The sequence below is a fragment of the Bidens hawaiensis genome, unplaced genomic scaffold (genome assembly GCF_021521415.1).
Source record: "Bidens hawaiensis isolate Kalapana, Puna unplaced genomic scaffold, B.hawaiensis_p1.1 tig00048895_1, whole genome shotgun sequence".
In the NCBI taxonomy this organism is placed as follows: domain Eukaryota; kingdom Viridiplantae; phylum Streptophyta; class Magnoliopsida; order Asterales; family Asteraceae; genus Bidens; species Bidens hawaiensis.
Window position 1 is genome coordinate 94,332 of NW_027498735.1, and position 18,828 is coordinate 113,159.

Here is an 18,828-nt window from a genome sequence, read left to right on the forward strand (position 1 = left end):
ACCGGTTCCAACTTCCAATGTTCGGGTACTACCGAGTACAAATCGCATCCGATTCTAGGTACTGGTTTTGATAGTTAAAACTTAAATGCATACCCCATCCACTTACCCTACAGGTAGTAAAAACCCAGGCATAAAAATACCTTGTTCTGTGTTTTTTTAGGATTCAGGTTTTTCTTTCAACTCTAGTTCGGACTACGACATGTATGAAACACTACGACGTGATTTTCATACGGAAACACCACTTGTGGCTATGAGCATAATATGACTACATAGATGTATCAGAAAAGTGGTTGTGTTGATTTTCTTAAGAAACATGTTTACGGCATGAAACACGAGTATTAATACAAGACATGAATATCACAAAATTAATATTTCTAACAGCCTCTTAACACTTTTGGTTTTTCCCAGTTTAAGACTAGAACACCACAAAACTGGTACATTTAACCTTGAACTCGTTGGCTAATCCTCGTCTTGACCGCCACCTTCTTCAGCCAACTTTTTTTCCTTTTCTTGTTGCTCTGCAAATATAGGACATGATTTCAAGTTAATATCATCATTTACTTGCCACTTATTACTCTTAACAAATAAATTAGGCCTCTAAAATAACCGAATGTTCAGTTACTTGAACAGTTTAGCGTGAAGTTTGTTTATTTAGTAAACGAATAAACACAAGCAAAATCTTTTGCTCATTTAATTAAACCAACGAACAAAACCACCATGTTTCATTCTTTTATGTTCATTTACATATTAATAGAAAATAATCAAATAGTGTTCATTAATGTATGCTCTTTTATGTTTGTTAACTTGTTTGTGTCGTTTTTTCATATACGCTTGTTTATATTTGTTCAATTATGTTCATTTATGTTCGTTTATGTTCATGAACTGTTTGTTTACATTTTTAACGAATGAACACAAACTAACACGAACATGTTCCTTCTTTAAAGGAACGGACACGAACATGCCCGTTCGGTTCGTTTACAGACCTAAAATAAATCAATGTTGTTAATTGGGGACAAGACAACTTTATTTCTTATTTTTTGCCGATGAGTATTTTAGACGTGCCAAAAAGCCAAACATTAGTATACTGTGACAATTTATGTGCATTAGGCTATGTGTAGTGGAGTGGCTACAAATTGGGCGAATTGCGACACGTGGCGCCCAGTCAGCAAAGGGTAGGAATTTGTTTTTGGGGTGTAATGGTGTTGTAGCCTAATATATATATACATATAATAATATCTACACACACAACCACGGCGAGAAATTCCTTGCGCCACCTCCCATATCGCCCAACATTTCGCCCTGAGGGGGGGGGGGGGGGTTGCGCTCGCCTTCATCGCCCCAAATTCGCTGGAAATTCCCGCCCACTACAGGTGGCCTTAGAAAGTAGTACTATTCATATTGCACGGGGTAAAAAAACAAAACTAGATGATCTTAAGGCATAACAATATAAATAATTAGCATGAATTTACATACCCATAAGTTGATATATAGCCTTCTGTGTGCGTTTTTCAAGCTTATCAAGTTTCTTCTGCACATCCCTTCTAAGATCCCAATTTGGTTTTTTAGGTGCGATGTTCAAAAACGGATCCTATATAATGTTTGAGAAACTCATAAGCCATTACACACTAATATAAAGTGAAAATCACAAGAACTTATAAAACAAATTAAGTACATAAAAACAATATAACCATTAAATTACCTCCTTTTTCTCTTCAACAGGAGGTTCAGTAGCAACAGGATCTTCAAACTTTGGTAACTTCGGTGGAGCAAGTTTACCCTCTTGAAGCTCCTTATCATGAGGAAGATAATTTCTAAATTTCACATTAACCTCACTGCAAACATTTAATATTATGTCAGCATTTAAACAAGTGAAACCAAGTGCTGCAGATTATAAACATATAGAATAATTCATTACGTGTAAGTTAGTTAACCGAAATACCTATTTCGTAACATTTAATGAGTGATTATACAACCACCAGAGGCAAACAAGTTAGAACAGTAGAAACCATGTTTGGCCCTTTTACTAAACTATTTAATAAACTAAAAATAATTATAGAATATGTCAATATCATCATGAATGGATGCTAGCTTTAAGTTCAAATGAAGTTTAATTTGAATCTTTCTACCATAACATACAAAAGTTGAAGTGAAAATCAAAACGAATTAAATAATATTATAATAGAAAAATAATAAAACTGGCAGATGCTTACTTCTCTTCATCTTCAGGATTCTCAAGAAGCTTTCTAGCAGCTCTTAGAGCTTCTAACCGCTCCCGTCTAGCTGCTGCTGCTTGCTCTATAGTTTCTTCTTCCTCACTGCCCATTCTCCAAGATCACAACAAACCTACATTTTCAATGTGGTAGATACAGTTTCATTAATAAACCATAATGAATTATCAAAATTTGTCTAACTTAAAGTTTGCTTAGTTCATTGATTATACATAATGGTAACAAGTTTCGATTAATTTCTAGGGTTACAAAGTTGGCGTTTATCAGTAACTGGCATCTAAACGTGATTCAACATATACCAGGTTAGTTTCTACCACAAATTTATTCAACAAACTATCGAAAACTCTAATTAATCAAATATGTCAGCCTTGAACCGATCCAAAACCGAAAAAACCAAAGTGATAAACAAACCGACGGTTCGGCTTATGTTTTTATCAAAACTGAAACAAAACCAAATTTATAGATTTTCATTTTGTATTTTTTAATTCAAAAAAGTTACAAAAATTTAATAAAAATGTAGCTCCAAATGTATTAAAATCAATTAGTTATTAGTTAATGAAATTATTTAGACTCAAATTCATTATTTTGAGGCCCAAAACTTTCAAACTCAAATAACAAAACCGAAAAAACCAAAACCGAACTATCATCTGCATTTTGATTTTGCTAAGTAATAACACATTTCCTAGGGTTTCAAAGCTAGATTGTATCAGTAATTAAACATCTGACCGTGATTCTACACATCCAGGGTTAGTCTCTACAACAAACTTCATCAATAAAGCTATCGAAAGCACAAATCAATCGAATATTTCAACCTTAAACATAAAAACTACAGCAACATCTACGTTAAATTTGCATACTAATAACAAACTTCAATAATTTTCTAGGGTTTCTCGATAATTAACATCGTAACGTAATTCAAACCATAACCAAAACCCAAACCGAAACCAAACAGTTTTAAAAGTTCAAAAACTGAACCACGTACACCCCTAGTTTTGACTAGGGGTGTGCAAACGGGCCAGGCCTGCGAGACCCGGCCCTGACCGTTTAGTGGTATGCTCAGAACCAGGGACCCGACGCTATTGTAAATAACCAGTCAGGTCTGGCGGGTCTTACCCGGTTTATGTAAAGAGAAAATGGTAATTATTAGAACCCAGGAACCGACCCTATTGTAAATAACACCCGGTTTATGCTTACAGCTAGTTTCAAGCGTGAATTTCATCAATAAGCTATCGAAAGCACTAATCAATCAAATATTGAACCTTGAATAGACAAATTACAGCAACATACAGGTTTAATTTGCATGAGTTCAAAGTTAGGGTTTATTAATATAGTAATTAACATCAATTGATAAAAAATAAAAAAAAAAAGAATGATGAGAGAAAACTTACGTGAGAGTTGAGATACGAAGACGAATAAGAATGAATGAATTAGGGTTTGAAATCTATTGAATAAATACACCAAAACCCCACACCGGGTCGGTCAGATATACTTGTTTTATTAACGGCATGATAGTTGATGCACACGTGTTTTAAAATTCAAAACCGGTTTCGATTAAGGTTAAAACCGGTTCCTTGATCCGTTGTTTCGGTTTAGGCATTGACCATTTTTGGCCGGTTTCAGTTCAACTAATCACTTTGGAACCGGTTTTTCTAAACCGACGGTTTTAATCAGTTCCAAACTAGTTTCTACATCAAGCTAGTTGTTTCGATTCGATTATACTCAATTCAAACATTCATATCATCATCATAGCCACACTAACTAAATACACACATCTATCTAATGTTTTAAAAACCAATATCTATTTCAATAGTTCAGTCAATTTGATCAGTCAAATATCAAACGGTTTCTCTTTAAATGTTGTTTTTATAAGGTTGAGTATTGTAATAGCTTATAAAAATTACTCATGTATGCTTTTTTTCTTTCTTCTAGTTATATATACTTTGGGATTTGTCGCCAGTGTGTATACTATTGTTACCTAATAATTTTGTAGTGGGACATTGGGACCGACTATATAACTGGTCTAGTTTTTATATAATCCTGGTGAATACATTTCTTTATAATCCTTGTTCTGACGTTTATCTTGAGTGTGAGCAAAGTAAAGATCTTGTATTGTTGAATAAAAAATATTTCTTTCCCTGAGGATGTTCTTCTGGATAAGTTATTATTTCTGTTCCTTTCGACATAATTGGTTTCTTGGATCTACTTGATCCGGCTCCATACATGTTTTGATTTGGAATAATCTGAGCTAGTGGGATGTCAGAATCAAACGAATCTGAATCTCCTCCATTGCTATTTGGTATGAATTTTCATCACTAGATTTAGGAATTGGAATAAAGATGTTCCCATATATCCTTTTCCTTTACCGGATCGAGGTTGAAATGATTCTAGGCTGGATTGATGATCGGACATCTGTACGAGGTTATATTAGGGATAGAAGTGTGTTTTCCTATCTTATTCGTACTTATTTATATCTTATCCGTACCAATTTAAATATTCAATAGTTTAAGCCTTGATACTTTTCAATCAGTATCTAATTTGTCAAAACTAATAAATCGGTTATAAGACTGATATTTATCTCTGATCAAAGCCTAGGTATATTTTAAATACCTAATTCGCTAAGATCGATGGCTCTAATACCAACCTATTACACCCGACTTAGTACTAGGCGTGTGACCAATAGTTGGTACCTGTTTTGTAAATATATCAGAGTTTGTGTGTTATTTAACGAAAGTCTTTATTTTATGATAAAATATTAATATATTTTGAAACCTATGTTTATAATAAAACTAGGATTTAGGCACGCGCTTCGCGACGGGACCATTAAACCGCAGAAAAAAACATACGTAGAAACGTTAAACCACGAACGCGTTGCGAGTTGACGCAAATTCATCGTGTATCAGGTTACAACATTGAAACTAAACAAAAGAAATAAACCTTTCAATGCCAAAATACAACAAATTATCATATGTAAAACCATAAAACAGGAACGTTATAGTTGTGAACCAATGCAAATTTTGCTAGTATCATGGCACAACCATAAATTCGTAAACATGAATTTGTAAGAAAAAAACATATTTTAAAGGCGCAAACGTCGAAGCGTGGATATAAAAACATGTCATGAAGGGATATTTTTAAATCATGATAAAACGTTCTATCATTGTAAGACCAACTATAAGAAATACGAAAGCAAAGTTAAAAAAAATAGTTTAACCGACAAATAAAACATGTAAAACCGACACTTACCTAAGTTTAAAGTTTAAAATTTGTGTTTGTTAAAGGTAATAAAGTTAGAAACCAAGTGATAGTGTATGTATCTTTATGTATTTTTTTTTAAAGTTAGAATATATAAAAATATCGATAGCAAAATATAGTAAAGTTAAATAATAAGAAAATAAAATATTATTAAATTGAATAGTAAAATGAATAGTGTTTAAATATATAGTAAAGTTAATTAATAAGAAAATACAATATAATAAAATATTAGTTAATTGAATAGTAAAATGAATAGTGCTTTTATGAGAGGGAGAAAATCCCCTATTTAATATATATACTAATATTAGTTTATTTGAAAGGCTTCTCGGATAATAAATATCCGAGTGTTTGATTTATAAACCTTGTTTGCAAATCATGTATAAATATTGTTTATAATATTTTAATGGTTTAAAACTGAGTCATCTCTACCTTGCGAGCGTCTATCTTCTTGAATGGCTCTAATTCCTTGCTACCTATACTAACATGTTTCCTTGAAATATGGTGGGAAATACGTCAGCGATATGCTGGTGAATCGTTGACTCTAAAAACAATTTATAAATCTTTCTTTGACTGACAAGATAGTTTTCTTAAACAATCTTAGCAGAAACGTCTCTTATTTCTGGGATTTGTACCACTGCCATACACACACAGTTACGGTTCTCCGGGAACTGACGCCCATTGGAGAACTTTAATATGATCTCTAGTCTGCGGCCACGTAGCCTTGATTGATAGACTAGACAAATTATGTTTGGATCCAGACACATGTGTATTCGGTATGAGTTGCTTTTATTTTATATCTTGTATAAAATAGGGATCACGTAATCCCTTAAATCTTTATGTTAGAGATCAAGTAATCTCATATACATTTGACTGACTTTGTTTAAGATAAACAACCCGTTTATCTTGACTGATTGTAAAAAGTTTAACGTATCACCTGCGATTGTTTGTTCAGAATGATGTGGTAATCCCGTTTGAAAACCTTTATGAATGATTGCTGATTAACCTATAAACAAATAGGTTTATAAAAACCTTGATCGTCTCTTGATCCGGCTACAGACTTTTAGTCTGGTTTTGATAGCTTTAAACATTGATTGATCATTTGTTTGAATAAAATATTTTGGATATGAATTCTTTCTCTTTATTTGTCAATCATTCTGAGTTTGTTCTTCATAAAGAAACATCTATACTAGGTTTATTCTTCAAGAAGAAATGTCATTGATCTATAACCTTTGTTTACAATTTCTTATGTTTCTTACTCATGAAGAAACACTATTTTGACTATCCCCTTTGTGTAGATAAAAGCTTATCTTTCATAATCACGAAGAAATAATATTTTAACTATATCATCATGTATATAAAATTCTATATTTCTTAATTGGAATATTAGTTTTAAAAAATCCCAACTATACCATATTGGTAAATAACAGTCCAATTTCAAACTTAGCTGGCGGCAGTCCCATCTAAAGGGGTATTTGTTTTTGATGGACCGCGACTAACAGATGTTAACTCTGTTAGTCTGATGCTTACGTGGCACGCTTAGTTGTCAAAAAGTTGATTACGTGGCACATTCTCTTCATTTATTACTCTCTCTCTCTCTCATCTGCCATTGACCGACTTTCTTTATAAAATTCGGCCACCACCATGGGCTACCACCACTATTTCGTTTATCTGTCATCACCATGTCCTCACGATGAAGTTTCATGCCCATTTTAGATCTAGGTTTCCGATGGTGGGGGGATTTCATTAGAACCGTAGAAACAGTCACTAATTAGAACCCAAAATCCGTGTTAGTTGATTATAGCTTGCAATTAAAATATTAGAGCTTTTATTTGGTTGATAAAAACTTGTTAAATGATATATTTATTACCTCAAATGGTATTCGAATTGTTAGCATGCAGCGCCTTGCCGAAGTTCAAACGTAGTAACGGTTTCTAACTTTTTGGTTTAAATAGCTCGCCGGAATAACAAATTTGATTTTATCAGTTCAAGCAACACACTGTAGTTGGTGGTGATTCGCTTATTCGCCAGAAAAATGTGGATACGGGTAGGGATATTAGGTGGGAGGGAGGATTCGGAACACCTTCAAAAAGGCATCAAAGACATGTTAAAAGAACTGTCAGAATGGGGACGGTGGCGGTAGTGGCTGCTAGTGGCAATGGCACGGTGGTGTTGTGTAGCTATTGGAGAATAAAAGGGGAGGAATAAGATGCATATGTATACATACATATTATAATATTATATTTTACTTTCATTGCCAAGTAAGCTGCCATGTAATCAAGTTTTTGACAACTAAGCGTGCCACGTAAGCATCTAACTAATGGAGTTAACAACCGTTAGTTGTGGTCCATTAAAAACAAATACACTTTTAGTTGGGACCGCCGCCAGCCAAGTTTGAAATTGGGACTGATATTTACCAATATGGTATAGTTGGGGTTTTTTAAAACCAATATTCCTTCTTAATTTTTAAAGAAACATTTTTACTTAACCTTTATAATCTTGATCAAGGTCTAGGCTATACTCCCGACTATGGTCCAAGCCATGTAATATAATATTAAAATAATAAATTAGGCAGAACCCCTACCTTACGCGATATTCGGAGTTTATACGCCTAAGCTTGTACGAGCAGCACTTCTACTCTATGTCGCGTACTAGGGCTTAAATTGTCAAAACTTCGGAGCTTGGCACGTTCTTTGAGGTTCAACATGCAAAACGATATAGAGAGAGAAAGTATACCAGAGAGAGAAAGATGTTGGTGTGAAGGGAATGTGCCATGAACCCCTCCTTTTATAGCTAAAATTGGGTCCCATCGCGATACGCGATGGACCCTTTCCCATGACCGTCACGTATCGTGACGCAAGGAAAAGACGCGTGGCATGATGACTCAGCCCTAGCGTCTGCCACGTGTCACCCTGATGCGACACGTGTCGCTGAGTCATAACAAACCATTGCGTATCGTGATGGATTCCTGGATACAATTTTTCATTCTTGGTCATTTGCCTTTGGTTGCTTGTCACGTCTGGGTTTAACTCTCATTGTCCAAAAACACTAAAGCGGCTCGCGCGATGCGAGCGTGCAAAGTGTGCCATCAAAGTGTCACATTGCGCCCATCGCCAACGCCATCGCCCGTGTGTATGCGCGTTGGGTGCTTCGCACCCTCCGCTAGGACTACTGGGTGCATGCTTGGCAAAAATGAATATTACTATGGAAACTTCTCTCTTTATAAAGAACTTCCAATTCTTTCTTGGGATGAATTTTATATTTCTTATTTATACCCATGTGGAATGCTTCCACTTTCTTCCATCTTTCCATGTGTGATGAATTCTTTTTCCCATTTTCTTAATATTAGATGAACTCCCTTGTTTATATTTTTATTTCCTTAATTTTTTTAACATGAAATGTTTTTATATAAATTTTCCATGACTTATTTTGAGAATATTTTTGATCTTTCAACTTTACTAAGTTATCAAATTTGAATAGAAATTTTAGGGATATTACATTTTTATGGATACTTTTTACATGATAAAGAAAATTTATAATTGAACTAGAAACAAATAAAATGTATGTCCATCTTCTTCTAAACACAAGGATAGTATGAGTATTGAGTAAAATCATCTGAAGACTAAGGTTTTTATAATTTAAATAATGTTTTATAATCTTACAATTTAATGTATAAATCGACAAAAAAATAAATGAGTCTTTATCGTATAAAATCATTATTTGGAGTTCTCATACCTGCAAACTTTAAGACTTAGATTACGAACATGATAAACAATTGAGGGTAATGATGACCAAGTTCTAATGTGAAAATTTGACACAAAAGTCGATCTGATAATGATCTAATAATGTAAAATTTGAAGGAGTTAGCCCCAATATTTTAACCACATAAAATCTATCCAATAAAAAAAAAGAGGCTATAAAAGGAGGAAGAAGGTATAAGAGAAGGACATAGGTCTTTATCATATAGAGGTACAGTACCAAAAAGACTCAAATTCCTTTTAGTATCACCCGCGGGTCATAGAGAAACCTCTCATACACCACCTTCGGGACATATGATCATCCGCATAACTCGGTAGTGGAAGAACGTCCTCACACCACACGAGGAAGCACCCAGACACCCTCAGAAGTCATCCGCGAGATAGGAAATCTGTCCGCCAAAACGACCGGAGGGCAATGCCAACTGGACAGCTGTCATGAACTAACTATCCTCTAGAAGAATGTCCATAATTATTACTTGAAGAGTACGTGACTCGCCAGCCAATGAGCAAAGGACACCTGGCCAGGTTGTTATAACCGTGCACATGGCCAGGGCGCAATCCGTCCTATCATAAGGCAACGCGTGTCCATGTTGTTATACCCATGCACATGGGACGTATAGCTCAACCTATCACAAAGGGACACGCGTCCAGGCAGTTACCAAGATCTTCTAGAAGAGGACAGCTGGCCCAATCACCTTCCTACATCCTTCGGCTATAAATACCTTGTCAACCTGCATGAGGTATTCATTCACATTCACTCTTACTCACTTATACTCTGACTACACTTAGTCTATATACTTCAGTACTTTCTTTATTACAAACGATACTGATTCTCACGCCGGAGGGTGGTTACAGGAAGACCCCCTTCTTGCCCTTCCTGTAACGAGACTCACGGTGTCTGTTTTGCAGGTTCCGGTCATTGGACTTCGGGAAGTTGTGCTCATACTGTGTTAGTAGTTGTCATATTTTACCATGTGGACTCATTGGATCCAGGACCCATATCAGGGGATCGGATCCGTGTTTCTTCATAGGCGCCATCCGTTTTGGTGTTAGAACAGCACAAATTTTCGTTGGTTTTTCGGTTCGTTAAAAGTATGAGTAAACTTCCTGAGGGGCCGACAGGAACTCCTGTACTTGTTTCACGTGTGACTAACACTGAAATACCTAAAGGTCTTGCCTCGAGTGTTTTTGCACGTGTGACAGCTCCGGGTTCACGAATTACCGAAACAACACCAAGTGGTCGTACCCTTGAGCGCGTCACTACACCAACCGGGCTAAGTCCTACCGATTTAGGACATGTAACAGCCCCAGATGGTTCTAATTTAGGTGACCTTGGACGAATCATGAGGGAGACCCGCCGAACTCGGTCAGTATTGGATCCGGAAGATGATTCCGATGATTCTGATATGGGGAGGTCTCACCGTCATAATTCTAGACCCGGCGGGCTACTGTCCCCGGAAGAATGGTTCCATGCCCAGCAAGATAGCCTGAAATCGGAATATGAGCGTAGAGTGCGGAATGCACATCTTCACGCCCGCGCTCTGACTTACGAAGAATCTTCCCGGAGATACCTTTCTCCTCCTCCAACGGTGAGGAGAAGTCATATCCTCCACAGTCAACAAACCGAACAAGAATTTGTTGAACCACGAAGGTTGCGCCCTCGTCCTTGCATAGACATGCGGATGCCATCTTACTTTGATGAGTATGACAGTTACGACTCAACGTATCACCCGAGAAACTACAGTTTCTACACGGGTGAAAGCAGAATGAGTTCACAGGCAAGGAGCAATCGTCCGCGGGACGTAGTTCGCCACACTGAGTATCATAGTGATGCTGAGGAAGATTTCACCAAGCCATACCGCCCGGCAACCTTTGCCGAGAAGTCGAAATTTATAACGAGCATTGTGACAACTCCTTTTCCTGTCAATGCTAAGATACCTACATCAGTGGGTAAATACAATGGCATGACTGATCCAAGTGATCATCTCCAAAACTTCGTGGCAGTAGGTGGTGTAAGCGGATGGACGCTCCCATATTGGTGTCACATATTCGCATTGACACTAACAGGGGCAGCGAGGGAATGGTTTGAGAAGTTACCTGATGGTCAAATTTGCAGCTGCGATGATCTGGTGAAAAAATTTTCACAACAGTTCAGCTAGCAAAAGAAACACACATGCGACTAGTCAGAAATTTTGGATATTATCCGCTGCGATAACGAATCCATAGAAGATTTTATTACCAGGTTCAATGAAGAAAGTCTAAATATTGGTGGGATCAGCAAGGACATGCTTCGTGGTGCCTTCCGCAAAAATGTCAGGAGTGACGAGTTGATCCGCACACTCACTGGTAGGGATGGAATGCCGAAAGAATGGGACGATATCATCACCGCGGCAAAGTTGTTTGTCAACACTGAAAAAATATTGGGGAATAATAATTCAAAACAAAAACTCAAAGTTGAATTTCAAACTCCAAGACCCAACAAACAGGCAAAAGGGCCAATCTGGTCAAGATTTCAGCCAAATACGGAAGCATCAAAGCCATTTGATGCAAGATCACTCATCGGCAAAAAGAACAAAGGAGGACCCTCGATTCGAGGTCCCAACAGGTGGACTCCTCTTTCAAAGACTCCCGCAGAAATTCTTACTACTGAGAACGTGAATTTCCGGAAACCACAGCCACACACGAGGAGATCATTCCTCGACACTAAAAAACATTGTTCGTTTCATAATGACGTTGGTCATAACACGAACGAATGTAATGCTTTGAGAAGCGAAATTGAGGCGGCTGTGAAGTCCGGGAAACTTGGACACCTGGTGAAAGATGGGAAACCTGGGACTGGTAAAGTTCCCATGCGGGATAACCAAGGCCCATCCAAGAAACAAGTCAAGGACTTAAACGTCCACATGATTCAAGGCGGACGAAAGGTCGGAGGAAAGAGGCGGGAATACGACGAGGAAGAGTGGAAGAATGAGCCAGTGATCTTTCCACGAGTCAAGGGAGGTCCCATAAACAAAAACCCCTTGATCATCACTGCCCTCTTCGGTCATTACCTCTCTCAGTATGTTTTCTTTGACACTGGTAGTACATTGGATATCATGTACGAACAGTGCTTTGAACAACTTGATGAAGAAGACAAGGAAAGACTGAAACCTATCCATGCTCCTATTTCAGGATTTATAGGAGAGATAATGCACCCGTGAGGGGTGATTTCTTTCCCAGTCAGTTTGAGTGATGGAATTCATTCAAGGACCGAGGAGGTCGAATTTTTAGTTTTGCCAGCAACGTCGAAACATGATATCATCTTAGGACGAGAGGCAATTGGTAACTTCAATGCTCATCTGTCCACGGCTCACGGTGCGGTAGGAGTTCCAACCAGCACAGGTGTAGCAATAATTCACGTCAATCGACATTGCTTTGCAACAGAAAGCTCGAAACCTAGCAAGAATCCAATACAATCTCTGAGAACTGAACCAGAAAAATGGGTTTTGAACAAGAAGTTTCCTGATCATACTGTAACAATTGGACCTGCTATCTCTGAGATAGTAAGGACTTTTCTGAAGCAATTGTTAACAAAGAATATTGATGTCTTCGCATGGCAACCCGCGGACATGAGGGGTGTCCCACGGAACATTGCGGAGCACAAGTTGAGGGTAAACCCGATGTTTACACCGATCATCCATAAACAACGTAAGATGGGTCCAGAACAAACAAAAGCAATGAATGAGCAAGTTCAGGACCTCTTATAGGCTGGAATCATTCGTCAAATTCAATATTAGACCTGGATCGCCAATCCGGTTATCGTCCCCAAAAGTAACGGGACATGGCGGATGTGTATAGATTTCAAGGATCTAAACAAGGCGTGTCCCAAGGACTATTATCCGCTACCAGAAATAGACCTCAAGGTTGATGCTGTGGCACCATTCAAATTCAAATGCTTCTTAGATGCTTACAAAGGCTATCATCAAATCCGCATGGCCGCAGGTGATGAGGATAAAACAGTTTTTCTTACCGATCAAGGCACTTTTTGCTACAAAATGATGCCTTTCGGACTAAAGAATGCGGGGGACACATATCAACGGTTGATGGACATAGCGTTTAAAAGTCAAATTGGTCGAAATTTGGAAGTTTATATGGACGACCTTGTGATCAAGAGTGTTGAGGAAGACCAAATGTTGAGGGACATCGAAGAAACGTTCGAAACGCTAAGAAGTATCAACATGAAGATGAATCCAGCTAAGTGTTCGTTCGGGATGGAGGAAGGAAAATTCCTTGGAGTAATTGTTACGGGTGCGGGCTTCAAAGCTAACCCGGATAAAGTGCAAGCTGCAGCCCGCATGCCTTCTCCTTCTTCCCTCAAGGAAGTTCAGGCACTCAATGGTCGTTTGGTTGCTTTGAATCGTTTTTTGGCGAATCATGCAGCCAAATCTTATCCTTTTGTCTCAACACTAAGAAACTGCCTCAGGAAAGCACAATTCAGATGGACCGTGGAAGCGGAACAAGCTTTCTTGGAGGTTAAGAAATGTTTGATGGAACTGCCCACATTGACAGCACCTTATGCGGGAGAACCTTTAACAATGTACTTATCAGCATCACACATTGCTATCGGGGCTTAGGAAAAACGTGCAAACACCAATTTACTACGTCAGCAGAACACTGTCAGACCTAGAAACAAGATATTCAATGCTAGAAAAACTTGTCTTAGCATTGGTCTATGCTGCACGACGCCTCCGCAGATACTTTCAGGTACATCCCATCAACGTTTTAACCGGGTACAAACCCAAGAACGTTCTCAGTAAGCCGGAATTGTCTGGGCGGTTGGCAAAGTGGGCCATCGAACTAGGTGAACACGCGATAGAGTACAAACCTAGACCAGCAATTAAGGGGCAGGTATTGGCGGACTTCGTCACTGAAGTCCCGCGGCACAAAGAGAAAGAATGTTTGATTGAGCAACAACCCCAAGCACCTCCCGAGCGAGGGCAAATTGGTCGTTGTTCACGGACGGGGCTTCAAGCAGTGAGGGATCTGGCGCAAGCTTCAGGCTAGTCAATCCCAAGGCCACGAGTTTACATACGCCATAAAGTTAGACTTCAAGAGTACTAACAACGAGGCGGAGTATGAGGCTTTCTTGCCTGGCTTACGGATAGCCAAAAAGCTTGGGGTGATACATTTGGTTCTTGCCTCGCTTACGGATAGCCAAAAAGCTTGGGGTGAAACATTTGGAAGCCCACGTAGACTCCATGTTAATTGCGGGACAGATTAATGGCACATATGAAGCAAAGAATGACATAATGGCTTCTTATGTGTCACAGGCGAAAGATTTGATGCTCTAGTTCTCCTCATGCAAAGTAATCCACATAAAAAGAAGCGAGAACAAATCAGCAGATGCTCTAATTGGCTTCAACGAATTTTGAACACTTTGCGAAAGACATCCGCATTGAAATATTGGACCGCTCGTCTGTCCCGCAACATCAAGTTTTAGTGATCCAAACTGGAGTGGAATCCTGGATGACACCTATCATAGCATATTTGTCATCAGGAGCTCTCCTAGAGGGAAAAGCCGCGGCTCGGAAGATAAAGCACAAAGTCCTGAACTATCAGATACATGACGGTGTTTTATACCGACGTTCCTTCCTCGGACCACTACTTCGATGTGTGGATGCCGAGGACGCGAATTACTTAATCAAAGAAGTTCATAAAGGCATCTGTGGTCTTCATGCTGTCCCGCGCATGGTCGTAGCAAAATTGATGAATGCTGGATATTATTGGCCAGGAATGCATATGGACGTCGTGCGTGAAATCAGGAAATGTGATTCATGCCAACGTCATACTCTTAACACGCTACGACCAAAGAACGAGCTCGTTCTAGTCACTTCAGCTTGGCCATTCAAAAAATGGGCTATCGACATAATGGGACCTCTCCCTGAAGCCCCGGGACGTGTCAAATTCTTAATAGTAGCCATCGACTATTTCACGAAGTGGGTTGAAGCCAAACCAGTTGCTTCTATAACAGCAACAAGCATTAAGAAGTTCCTTTGGGAATTCATCATATGCCAGTTTGGTCTTCCGCTGGAACTCGTTAGTGATAACGGTACTCAATTTGCGGACAGTGGGCTACAGAAATGGCTGAAAGAATTGCAGATATCTCAAATTTTCACATCTGTAGCCCACCGGCAGGCGAACGGTCAGATTGAGAAAACCAATCGGACAATCAAAGAAGGAATCAAAGCAAGGTTAGGGACTAAACGGACGGGTTGGGTTTACGAATTGCCCCATGTACTCTGGGCCTTCCGCACCCAAAAGAATTCCAGTAATTCTGAGACCCCCTTTAGTCTAACCTACGGCACAGAGGCCATGATTCCGGCTGAAATTGGGATTCCATCCGCAAGAGTTTTGCTGATTAATGAAAATGATCACGAACTTCAGATGAACCTTGACCTCCTTGAAGAGAGGAGAGAACTAGCATCGAACCGCGAGCACAATTACAAACGCCAGTTGCAAAAATATTATAACTCACGGGGTCCAGAAATGCGAGTTCGATGCGGGAGATTTTGTCTTACGCAACAATGAAGCCTCCGGGCGAATTGGCCCCGACTTGGGAAGGACCTTATAAAATTTAAAAAGTATTATCTAAGGGTGCCTACAAGTTAGAAAAGTTGGATGGGACTGAGGTCCCTAGAACTTGGAATGGGGCCCAATTGAAGAAGTGTTACATATAGTATGTTTTTCTTTTTGGCATGCGTGCCTAAATAGACTAGCAAAGTTGTAAAATTTCATCTTTTGTAATTCAGATTATGCCCCATCTATGGAAATTATATTTCAGTCATGTATTTTTTATCCTTTATTGGCATACAAAGAAGATCCTACAAACACTTATATTATAAAAATAAACAAAGTGTATCGGATACAAAAAGACTTCTTTATTCTTACAAAAGGGATTACAGCAAAGAGATCCTAATTACAAAAAAACAAGGAAAATCTATCTATGACGCTGCATCTTCGTGTTCCGCGTCATTTTCTTCAGCATCTTCTTCATCCCCCTCGCCGAGGTTAAGAAGATCTTTTAGCTGCTCAATGCTATCCTCCTCATCTGCAAGCTCAGATATTTGCTCCACCAAAGAAAACTTTAAAGTGTCAACGTCCTTTGTTTTTTGGACAAGGATGGCAGCAGTATCTTGGCCAGCTAAGACATACTCTTCCAGTAGCTTGGATTCGGTAGCAAATTTATAGCCTTCCCGGAAGCCTAACTGATGACCAGCTTGCTTAGATGCTTTCAGGAGGACATCAACACAGTTCCCAAGCTCATCACTCGCCCGGACATCGGCGATGACCTAAGTAAATAATAAAATATAAGTAACTACAAACACTTAGATTATTTACAAACAAAACAGGATTCATACCTTGGGAATGCCCTCCGCCAACAGTCATTTCTTGTCTGCCTTGGCCCGGACAAGCTCCATCTTGTGGCCAACACATTCCAAAGCTTGTTCTTGGCTTTTGGCAGCAATATCAACCAAGCGCTTCTCCTTAGCCGCTGAGTCAGCCTGCAAGGTCTTTATTAGCTCAGCCTGTTCATCCAGTTGCCTCTAGAGAACAGCCTTGGCTTCCTCATTAACAAGGCGAGCAGCCTTCTCTGCTTCCAACGCTTATCGACTCTCCTTGGCCTCATTCATGGCCCCGAGAGCCTCCTTCTTGGCTTCCACCAGATTAATCTCCAGGTCATCCCACTCCTCGTTCATCGCCAACCAGTCTCAAGTTATCTCTCGACTGGTGGAAATAGTATTCGCCAAGTGATAAGAATTTTAGTTTAATAACTCTTGGCGAATACTGCGACGACGGCGCTCCTTCTCAGCAGGAGGAAGACTCTCCTGCAAATACTCGAAGCATACATCCACGTCGCGGAACGTTGAATCTTGGCGTAAAGACCAACGTGGACGATGCGAAGTACGATCTTCCTCCTATGGAGCCGGAGAGGGTCGGGGCCCATGAGCGAACATGCTCACTCCTCCTTGATTCCTAAAGTGGTGAACGTTGAAGGAAGGTGACATGTTGATATGATCAGTATCATCACCTTCCTTATTCTTCAAGGGAGAATCGTCCGCCACAACGATTGGCTGCTTGGCGGTGTTAGGAGGAGGAAATGATGGCGGTGGTGGCACCTTCGAGCTCTTCAAACCTGAAACATCTTCAGAAAGATCGTTCAGGGCCACTGACAAATGATAAATAGTTGGTCAGAAACAAATTTGACCCATAGCAATTGATAAATTGGAAGAATATTAAACTTAGCCAAGAAAGGGTCTTCCGAGTCAAGCTGATGGAGACGCGACTCCAAGTCAGCAGCAGGCTTCCGCTTTTTTGACTTCTTCGATGGGACAACCTTACCAGGTTGAGCCTTGCGTTTTCCGCCTGCCTTGGAAGCACCCGCATAAGCAGTTTGATGCCCACCCTCAGTGATGACATCATCAGCCGCGGAACACTTACCCTCCGCAGCAGTGTCAACATCGTCTTGATCCGCGGCTTAGCTGGACATGGTTCTCTGACGGGTCAAACTGGCAGTTGAGTCCACGACATTAATAGCATTAACTGGAAACTTTATTCACAAAGTGACGACTCTTTACTGGACGAAAAGAGTATAATCGCTCCGCTGGAAGTAATAGCAGTCACAGGTCGGGGTTGTAGAATGCCCTCACCTTTCTGGATGGACTCTTGAACGTAATCCTCACCTTTGGCATACATCGCCTCGGAAACTACTGGTTCCGGGCGGAATGCGGTGGGAAATAAGAAGTTGACACTGGTGCGTTCCAAAAAGGGCACATCCCTTGGATCAATTGGACGACGCACCATCATCCCCCCTCATGGTCCAACAGAGTGTCGAAGGCGGAACCCTCACTTGTACAAACAATAATAAAAGTCAGAAATCAGACATTTAGTAAAGAGAGAGTAGGAGTAACACCAAACTTACTCTTGTTGGCCCTTTTATTGTAAGTCTCTAAGTCTGGGAATGGCCACAGGCGGCTCATCTTCGCACTCACCATCGCCCCCTCATGGATAGGGCGCATAGGAGTCGGCGTGGCGGTCAAGGTCAAAAACCATGGAAGACCCTCATGAGCGGCGGCTGGAACCACTGGCATGGCGTCCTCCGCCTTGCTATAAGTCATCGCAAATGGGATAACATCCTCCTGGATCCAGAAGAATTTTGGCTTCCAGCCATGAAGGCTACGAATCCATCCGTACCTACAAACTTCTTCCGGGTGGAAGCAAAACTATACCATCAGTCGCGGAAGGTAATTTTGTAAAAAACGGCGAACGTGCCAACCGAGGGTTCGAAATTACGGGTTTGGCAACAGAATTCGAAATTTTGAATTCTCAGAATCCCGAAAGGATGGACTTGTGGTAGGTGAATCCCGTAGGTTGTTAAGACCGACTGAACGAACCTAGTCACCGGGATCCGGAAATTTCCCATTGTAAAATGGTCTACGTATACGGCCATCTTCCTCGGAGAAACATTCGTTGAGCATAGGTCATCCCCTCATTAAAACCTTTCATCCGTCCAAGATGAGTTGAGGCAGTCATCAGGTCAGCAAAGCTATCAATAA

General features: G+C 39.8%; 1 protein-coding gene across 2 annotated transcripts; it reads right to left on the reverse strand.

Moving 5' to 3' along the window:
- Nucleotides 1–261: 261 nt before the first annotated feature.
- LOC143597702 (uncharacterized) lies at nucleotides 262–3,664 on the reverse strand. Of its 2 annotated transcripts, none has more exons than XM_077076125.1 (5): nucleotides 3,617–3,664; nucleotides 2,211–2,343; nucleotides 1,700–1,832; nucleotides 1,474–1,588; nucleotides 262–518 (listed from the first exon to the last, which is right to left on the reverse strand). In XM_077076125.1, exons 2-5 carry the CDS (start codon nucleotides 2,321–2,323, stop codon nucleotides 460–462), a joined length of 420 nt encoding a protein of 139 aa, XP_076932240.1. In that variant the 5' UTR covers nucleotides 2,324–2,343; nucleotides 3,617–3,664; the 3' UTR covers nucleotides 262–459. The 2 variants fall into 2 exon arrangements, with proteins under 2 accessions (XP_076932240.1, XP_076932241.1); XM_077076126.1 differs by having other exon boundaries at nucleotides 3,639–3,657.
- Between the last annotated feature and the right edge of the window lie 15,164 nt (nucleotides 3,665–18,828).

Bases quoted from the DNA above. Each gene is read 5' to 3' on its own strand.
- LOC143597702 (XM_077076125.1), bottom strand. From the start codon at position 2,323: ATGGGCAGTGAGGAAGAAGAAACTATAGAGCAAGCAGCAGCAGCTAGA. The intron at 1,833-2,210 runs GTAAGCATCTGC...AAATGTTTGCAG, and splicing joins AATCCTGAAGATGAAGAGAA to TGAGGTTAATGTGAAATTTA. The intron at 1,589-1,699 runs GTAATTTAATGG...AACATTATATAG, and splicing joins CTGTTGAAGAGAAAAAGGAG to GATCCGTTTTTGAACATCGC.